General features: G+C 56.2%; 1 protein-coding gene across 1 annotated transcript, besides 1 other annotated feature; it reads right to left on the bottom strand.

Moving 5' to 3' along the window:
• Positions 1-404: 404 nt before the first annotated feature.
• Positions 405-1,643: a repeat region.
• Positions 1,644-5,342: 3,699 nt separating this feature from the next.
• Positions 5,343-8,459, bottom strand: LPMP_204930 (hypothetical protein; the record flags this gene model as incomplete). Its single annotated transcript, XM_010700390.1, has 1 exon — positions 5,343-8,459. One exon carries the CDS (start codon positions 8,457-8,459, stop codon positions 5,343-5,345), a length of 3,117 nt encoding a protein of 1,038 aa, XP_010698692.1.
• Between the last annotated feature and the right edge of the window lie 214 nt (positions 8,460-8,673).

The raw sequence follows: 8,673 nt of genomic DNA, 5'->3' as shown, positions 1-8,673 counted from the left end.
TTTTTTTTTACTTTCCCCCCATTTGTGGCATGAATACCTCGTCCTTTGCTTGACTTCATCGCACTTCTCCTTCGGGCATGAAAAACGAAAAAACGAAAGTGCTCACCGGTACACACACACACACGCGGGGGGGGGGGGGGTACAAAAGGCAAGATAAACACGAATTGGAAAAAACAACCACAACCACAACCAAAGAAAAGACATCTCCGAAGAGGGAGAGGCAGAAGAAACAGGAGGTTTGTTCACAACTGTCACTGTTGTGTTGTTCACCAAAGCTAAAAAGGCTCCAGCGAAGAGGGAAAAGACGAAAGAGACGTGACAAGTAGGTGGTGGACCGAAGAGAAAGACCAGTAGGGCAGCACAGCTCTTACAAAGAGAGAATACGTAATCGAACAATTTTCAACGTGTCCGTTCTACCACGCACAAAGTCAGCAAACACACGCCTGCACAACCACAGCTCACCCATACCTCCGTGGTGTACCACGGCTAAAGCCTCGGCGTCCAGGACGAGCCGTCAGCCGTGGAATGGGGCCATGGGGCTGGCGACACGTCCTCGCCTTCCACGGACACGCGCAGCGCCAGACGGGCCAGGGTGGGCCACACGCCTCAACCCACGCCAGCCGCGACCCGCGTGCTGCTCGACGGTGGAGGCCAGGGCCCTCTCCGGGACCCGGCGCTCTGCTTGTGCGCCACACTCCCCCCTCTGTCGCTTCAAGCCGCGGCATCCCGTAATGTGGCGTGGGGGCTCTCCACATGGGAGTCTGCAGGGCCGATGGTGCGATTCGGGGTGCCCTCGCCATGCTTCCAGCATCCACGCCTCCCCAGCCCACCCGGTCGGATGGAGGGGATGCCGCATCTTTCGCACATCCACACACACCGGGGTTGATTGGTGTGGGTCTCCTCGCGTCCTGCTTGGATGCGCTACACTGTACCGGCTATCTCTGACAGCGCGTGCGTCCAGTGCGCGCATTTTTGCCCCCTCAGGCTTTTTCAGGACGACGTTGCTATCGGGGAGGGGGGCGTGTCTGGATGGCTTGCCCGCATGTGCCGCGACAGACGGGACGCTGCCACGAGTCTGCGGCGCAAGCGACATTTCGCCCCGCCCCCCTGGATCCGCGCCGCCGTTGACAGGAGCGGGCGTGCCAAGCAGAGCGGGTCCGCAGATAGGCATGTGGCTGCGCACATAGAGCTCGTGGCTTGTCCTTCTGAAGGGGCGCCGGGGGGGGCAGCGGCAGACGACCGACGAGGTAAGCCGACGCAGCGTGAGTGAGATGCGCGTAGTCAGCTCATTGAGTGCAGCGCGCTGCGAGCCTCCAGCGACCAGGGAGTCTCGCGCAGCACACCGGGCCCAGCGCCGGGTAGGACGCCCTCACACCAAACGCAGGCGGGTGTGGGCGCACCACCCGCACTCCATGTCGTCGCCGCCAGTCACCCGCCTCTGCAGAAATCCCAAGCACAGCCGAGTGCTCGTGCGGGGCGTGGTGAGAGAGTCCTTTCCTGTCGTCGCGCAAGCTCAGTATTCTTGCTCTCTGGTGTGGGACAGCTGCCCCTAAGGCACCTCTGCCGCAGCGCGGCGCACTGCGTATCGCGGTTCCGGGGAACGTCGGCCTGGCGTCTGAGACGGGCGACCAGGTCTGCAACCCCAAGAAAGCAAAAGAGACAACATTCCGACTCCTCCTTTCACATACCGTAAATCAGCTGTAGAGAACGATGGAGGGAGTGACGGAGGTGGTAGTGAAAAGGGTGGGTAGCGTGAAAGGAGCACACGTGAGTCACGGGCTAAATAAGGGGAGAGAGGGAGGGTGGAAGGCACTGTCCTTGCAGACGACTGCGAAAGGAAGAAGTTCATTTTTGGGAGGAGGGGGATAGCGTTAAAAGGATACGCGTGAGCCAAAAAAAAAAATCACTCGACACCCGCCCACACCAAGAGAAAGAGAGGAGGCAGAAAACAACGGTGAGCATGAAGATGCGTAGTGGAGCACACCATATCCACACAAAGCAATCAGGCACGGACGACAGTCACTTTGCAAGCGTACCCTGCACGAAGACAAGAAGGAATAAGGTGAGGGGGAAAAGAGAGGCTGAGGTTTGCGCGACAGTGAGGGGGAGGGGCACGAAACCCAGGGAATGAATAAGAGACGAAACAGTGAAGAGGCGGTTACAATAGAAAGGCAACGATCAAAGAGGTGACGAGGGGTTAGGGAAAAACGAATAGTGAAACACACTGAAAGATCCGATGAGTGTCAGAGGAAAAAAAAGAACGTTGTCAATGGGAAGGGACTGGTTAGGGCAGAGGAAGAGAGTAGAGAAGGTACTCGCCGAGGAGGTTTGAGGGTGTGGTGGTGGGGGTAAAAGTAGGTGTGTGTATGTGTATAGGGGGAAGGGTGAGGGTTGGGAGGGGGCGGGCGTATTGCAGGAGGAGTGGTGGTAGTGGAAGGCGAAACAAGCCCCCTCACTCGAAAAGGACATACACAAACAAGAAGAGCAGAAATCCTGCACATACGTAAGGGTCTATCAACCTAACCCCTCCGCACGCCTGTACTGGCGCGCTGTGTCGACCGCCAGTGGGGTGGGGAAGGGAAGAGGGGAGCGCAGTAGTTCGTGTGAGAGAGCGGGGATGGAGAAGAGGCACCAGTTGCCGTTGGTGCTCACATACCTCTCTTTACTTGTGTGTACCTTGATGGGTTCTTCGTTAGTCTTTACGCGCGCTCTCTCTCCCTCAGTCTCTTCCCCCTTTTTAAAAAATAGTTTCGCTTGTCATCATCTGATTCGCGTTGACTTCTGCTTTGCAGTGGTGGCCAAAAATCGGAAATGGGGTCAACAAGGAGAAAGGGGACTACAAAGCAAAAGTAAACCACAACGGTAAGGCGAAAGAGACTGAGAGAACAAGAGACGAAGGGCGAGGGAGATAAGGAAGGTAAGTAGAATTGAACGTGATGATGCAGAGAAGAAAGAAGGAGCAACACCGAAGATGCGCGCACAGCTATGAGGTGAGAACAAAACAAAAACAACAAAGACAACTCACAAAGAAGAGGGAGGTAAGCTAGAAGAGAGAGAGTGTGTGTGTGCGGATGACACTTTTTGGGTAGGTCGTGAGAGCCGTTTCTCCCTTGCCTGCTTTGCGTTATCCACTAGTCACCATCAAGCGCTTACCTACTGCGCCACAGTTGTACAACAGGAAGATTAAGACACAGAAAGCGAGCATATCTGAGAAAAAAACTTAATAGCATTGTGCACATTTGGGGGGGAGGGAGGAAGAATTGCGGAGACACTTATGGGCGTGAAGAAGAAACGAAAAACGTAAACCTCGTCATCTCCGTCATTTTCTTGTTCTCTCTCGTACACTCGTGCGTCAGCAACCATAGCAAACGCGAAGCATGCTCAGCTCCCCGTTCCCCTTTACTGGCGACAAGCCCATCGATGTACTCTTGTTTTTTTTTCGTTTTGCTTCGTCGGTGTCTTGTGCCCTTCCTTTATCTCGGTCTCGGTTTCTTGTCTCACCACTTTTGATTGGAAAGTACGCAGGAGCGTACGCACGATCAATCACTCCCGTCTCCGTCTAAAAGTCTCCCTCTCTCTCTTTCATGCACGGTCGCACAGACATATCGGCACCATCGACGAGAGCGGAGGCGTAAGAGGAGTTAGTGCAAGAGTGAGTGGTGAGGAGGCCACAAACGCACCCCCACAGAGCTGTGAAAAGAAGAGGGTTGAAGAAGAGATGTCCATGCGGCAGGAATAACCCCACTCACCGATCTACCTGCCATACACACATGCGAGAAGGAATACAGAAAGGAGCGGGGGAGAGAGAAGGGTAAACATCTTCGGCAAACGCAACCGAGAGAGAGAGGGGGAGGGGAAAAATACAGTAAACGAAGAAATAAGACTGGAGAGAAGCGCAAGAACAACACGCATCCGCCGGAGGGGGGGGAGAGAGAAAGAGCGAGGGCAAAACGAGAGAGAAGTGAAGTGAGGAGCGAACACGAAAACAAAAAAAGCACAAGACATATCGAAACAAACCACACACACACACACGAGAAAGCGCGCGCATAAAGGCCAGCCGACCAACAAGCGGAAAGAAGAACAGAGAGGGAAAAGGGGGGAGGTGAGGCGCTGGGAAGAAAAAAGGAGTAGCGTGGAAAGAAGAGGGTGAGGAGGGAGAGAGGTGAGGAGAAGAAGAAACAAGGAAAGGAAACGCGGTCAACACACACACACACACACACACGCACACACACACACGGATCCCCGTAAAAACAAAAAAATGCACAAGCAACAAGATAGACCAAGACAAGAAGTCGGACGGGCGGACAGGCGGGTAGGGGGATGACGAGGGATGAAGCTACCAAGAGAGGAGAGGTGAGGGAAACAGCCACAAAACAAAAATCTCCTGGCACCCAGGAGCACATCCAGAAACGCGCCTATAGGCCAAAGAAACGGCAGAGCAAGAGGATGACAGAAAAGCACACACCCACCCACCCACACACACAGACAGAGAAAAAAAAAGTAAGACACAAACACCCAAAGGCAGAGGAGAAATACGCCAATCAAAAGAGCGGAACGCGCAGACAGGCGAGCGCGCGCATGCCAAGAGGAGTCGAAGAAGAAGAGAAAAAGGAGGAAGGGGGGAGGGAGGGGAGGGGCTGAGGAAGTAGACGGAGAAAAGAAAAGTGGCAAACACATTTTTACAGAAACAAGCGGTTGCATGTGCGGAGAAACAAACAAAAAGAAACGATACACACGCATGGCGAAAAGGGAGAGAAAGAAGCCCCGGAAGCACTGATGGACTCACTCATCAAGTGAAGAGAAGGTACACCCACACAATGGAGAGGGGAGGGTGAGGAGGAGGGCTGAAGAGTAGGAAACAAGAAGAAAGAAAGGCGGAAAAAGCAACAAGAAACACATAAACTGAAGACACACACACACAAACACACACACACGACCACAGAAAGAAAAAGAGCAATCAAAAAGATTACAGAGAAAGCAATGCAAACAAGCACACAAAACATACAAACACACTCACAGACACACAAGTGAATCACAGAAGGTTGTAGGAACCCCGAGGGGTGGAAGGAGGGGTCGGGGAGAAAGAGAGAGAGAAAGGGGGAGTGACACTCCCCCCCCCCCACACACAGTCACATTAAACGTTCCAAGGGCCTAAAAACATATGCCTTTTTCTGCGCCGGAGAATATGCCCTTCTTTGCCGCTTGTGTTGAAGTGAGTGCAAGAGAAGAGGCAACGCTTCCTCGACGGTGCTATTATGAATCTCTGTGTGCCTGTACGAGTAAAAGACGCTTTTTTTTTTCTCCTGACCTTCTCGCCTTTCGGTGGGTGGGGGACGCTCTTTTTATTGTGGCATATGAGGAGATCCGGGCACAGACGTGCTGAAGTAGCCGACAGGAACGTAGGCTTTCGGGGTGGCTAAACACGCCGTGTGATTCTCCGTAAGTTGCGCTAACGCGGGGTGCATCGTCGCAAACATTGGTGCGGTCGTCTGCTGCGGAGCCAGATGATGGGGGACAGAGTGCATTGTGGCACCGCCGTTCCCGGTTGCAAAGGCGGTCATCATATTTGGGTACAGCGCGGCAGCGGTAGCGGCGCTGTCTAGGCTGTGAGCTGGATGCGGGTTTGGAGGGGTCATACTGTTGAGGATGGAAGCTCCTGCGTACGGCGTGCCTTTGCTCCCAAATGACTGCTGCGAGGAGGACAGTGACGACGCATCGCCCTTCCCGTTCGGCACCATCATCGGCGCTGAAAACGACGGCGGTGGTGGCTGCTGTGGTGCGTGCTGGAAGTTTGTGTTCCTCGAGTTGGAGGCGTCGGTCTGGAAACTCATGCTTGGCGTGTTCGAGCTCGGGGTCGACGCAAATGTGATGGGCATCAGCGTCTGCACACCGTTGCTCGAAACCTGAACAACGTATGGGGTGGAGACTGCTGCAGGTGGCTGGTTCGGTGACGTCATCATCGACTGTGGCGGCTGCGGCGACTGGATGAAGGAGTGCAGGGGCCAAGGTGCGGTCGCCATGGGGAAGGAAATCCCTGTCGGTGGCGAGGTCACGAGCATCGGCGACACGGGTTGCGGTTGTAGCTGTGGTTGCTCCAGCGAGTCAGTGAAGTAGATGGGCATCGGTACAGGCATGCCGGCAATCGGAGCTGACTGGCTAGCGAAGGCAGCAGGCGCCATGAAGCTTCTTGGCATTGTTACCCGCGTGGCGCCATCACCGCTGAGGGAGGGTGGCGGGTGCAGGAAGGCACCGGGGGCGGTGCCGCTCATGTAAAGCGGTGCGCTGCTGCTGCTTCCGCCGCCCAGAGTTGTGGCGCTGGTGGAGAAGTTCGAGGTGGAAAGGGTCCGCCCAGACGTGCTGAGGCCCGTCAGTGGAGTGTTTGGGGACTTCTTGCCGCGTGCCTGCGTGCTGCTACGGCTGTTGGTCGGCAAAGCACTCGCCGACGGCGACATCACCAACCGCAAATCCGAGGCGGCCCTGCTGTGAGAGCACGTCGATGCATTGCCGCCGTCTGCGGCGCTCTGAGCAGAGTTGGCAGCTGGCGACCTCTTGGCATTGCTGCGGTCCTTTGGCTTCTCTGGCTTTGCCGTCTTTACCGTCGTGAGCAGAGGCCCGCAGAGTGGGGACAGGAAGATGCGATAAAGCTTCATGTCATGACTGTACTCCTGCACGTCGGACCACGACCTCGCGTCCTCTGTTGGGGTGTTGCGTGCGCGCACGATTTCGCTGTGGAGGTGTTCGAGGTGCTGCTCGAAGCATGCGGTGATCGCCGAGTCTCCGAGCAGCGTCTTAGCTCGTGGGTCCGTGGTCAGCCAGTGCTGCACGCGCCGCTCACGGGACTGGGTGTGCTCGCACAGTGTGTACTGTGCCCACGACTCACGAACCGTGGACGTCTGTGTCTGTGTCGTCGCCCACAGCCAGCTAAGTGCCAGGGCGCGGCCGTGAAACAGAAAGATGATTCCTCGCTCGCCCTTCTCACAGTCGTACGTGCACAGACGCAGGTCGCCTGGGCGGACGAACTGGCTGTCCTCGATGCTGTGGGTGAGGGAAGTGAAGTCATAGATGAACTTGAGGGCAGGGTAGTTGTTAAAGGGGGACGACACCACCAGCGGTAGCTTTGTGATGCGCTCGTAGAAGAGCGCCCTCGCAATTGAAAGAGGGTCGTACATGGATGGGCAGCCGTCAGAGCCGCCAGCGGGGGAACCGGTGGGCACCTTGCACAACAAGCTCCGCGCCTCCTCGCCAAGGCCCACCAACAGCTCCGCAACAGGGCGTCGCTGCAGCTGCTGAAGGACAATCTCGGTGAAGCTATCCAGGTAGTACTTTGTCGACAGAGCGAGCACACGCTCAAGGGTACGGTCGCCGGCAGCTTTGAGAATAGCTTTGCGGATCTGCAGAGTCGGTGCGAAGTCGTCGTGGTCGTCATCGTGGCTGCGCATGTCAAAGCTTCCAATGACGTTCACGCGATGGCCCTGGAACGTGAAGCAGTCGTGCTCCTCGCGGTTGTTGACATAGATAAACAGCACCGCGCACGGCACGGGCCGCACAGCACGCTTGAAGCGAAGGTACTCTTCAGACTTGTAGAACTGAGGCAGGAATGAAGACTGACCATTGTCTTTGCAGGTGGCATTGCAACTGGGGCGGCAGAACTCGTCCGTGCGGCGGTGGTGCGACTGAAGGAAGCCCTTGAGCTTGAGGAACCAGTCGGTGGCGCAGTCCTCGGCGCTCGGCATCTTCTCCGCCTTCTCATCCTGCGGGGGTGCCACAGGCATGGTGGGGGGCAGCAGCATGTGCGATGGAGTGGCGCTGAGCGATACAGTGGCAGACACAACGGACGCCGGGTGAACGGGGCTGTTTTTGACAGTCTCGCCCGACGAGGAGGCGCGCAAGGACAGGGACGTGGATTGCAGCCAGCCATTTTCACGCGGTGGGCACGGGTTCTTTGGAGTCGTCACGTCACTAAAGCTTACACCATTGCAGGACGGCAGCAATGACGTGCCGATGGCGCCGAGTAAGAACGGCTCCACGGAAGTGGGTGGCTGGCTGCCCTTGTCGCTCTCCGGCTCCTTCTCGAGCGTTGGGTCGTACAGGTCCACCTCTCCGCCACACTGCAGGAGGTACTGGAGTTGCATCATGCTTATCATCGGCGTCTGCAGCGCCCCAGCGTCGAGCATTTCCTCATTCGTGTCAAACAGACCGCGCTCGACCGTGTCCAGATAAGCCTCCAGGTCTTCTTCAGTATAGCTGGCAGGTGGCAACTCCGCCATGCTGTAGCCGCGAAGGCGTGTGTGGCTATAGCGCACGTTCGGGTCATTGCGAACACGAATGAACTGCTGCCGCAGTTGTGGGTTTTGGTTGTTGAAGTAGGTGCGAGTGATCGGAATAAGGCCGATTTCGTGGTTGCCGTAGCGCAGCGACCGAATGGTCGGCTTCGCCTCGCGTGACGGGGTAGCGCCCATCTTGCTCTTGAGGTGTTGAGACTTAACCCACACACACACGCACACCCACGAAACAAACAAAAGAGGGGACAGCTGCTGAAGCGTCACACAGTTGTACTTGTGCCTGTGAACTGTACGCACACCTGTGGGATACCAGCGTTCCTCGTAGAGTCGCGGGGTGGCAGCGTGTGGGGGGCTCTACAAGTGATGCACAAGCGATAAGAAATAAGCGAGA

This window comes from Leishmania panamensis (assembly GCF_000755165.1).
Source record: "Leishmania panamensis strain MHOM/PA/94/PSC-1 chromosome 20 sequence".
Taxonomy (NCBI): Eukaryota; Euglenozoa; class Kinetoplastea; order Trypanosomatida; family Trypanosomatidae; genus Leishmania; species Leishmania panamensis.
The sequence above is the reverse complement of the archived record's forward strand: the minus strand, read 5'-3'. Positions and strand labels throughout refer to the sequence as shown.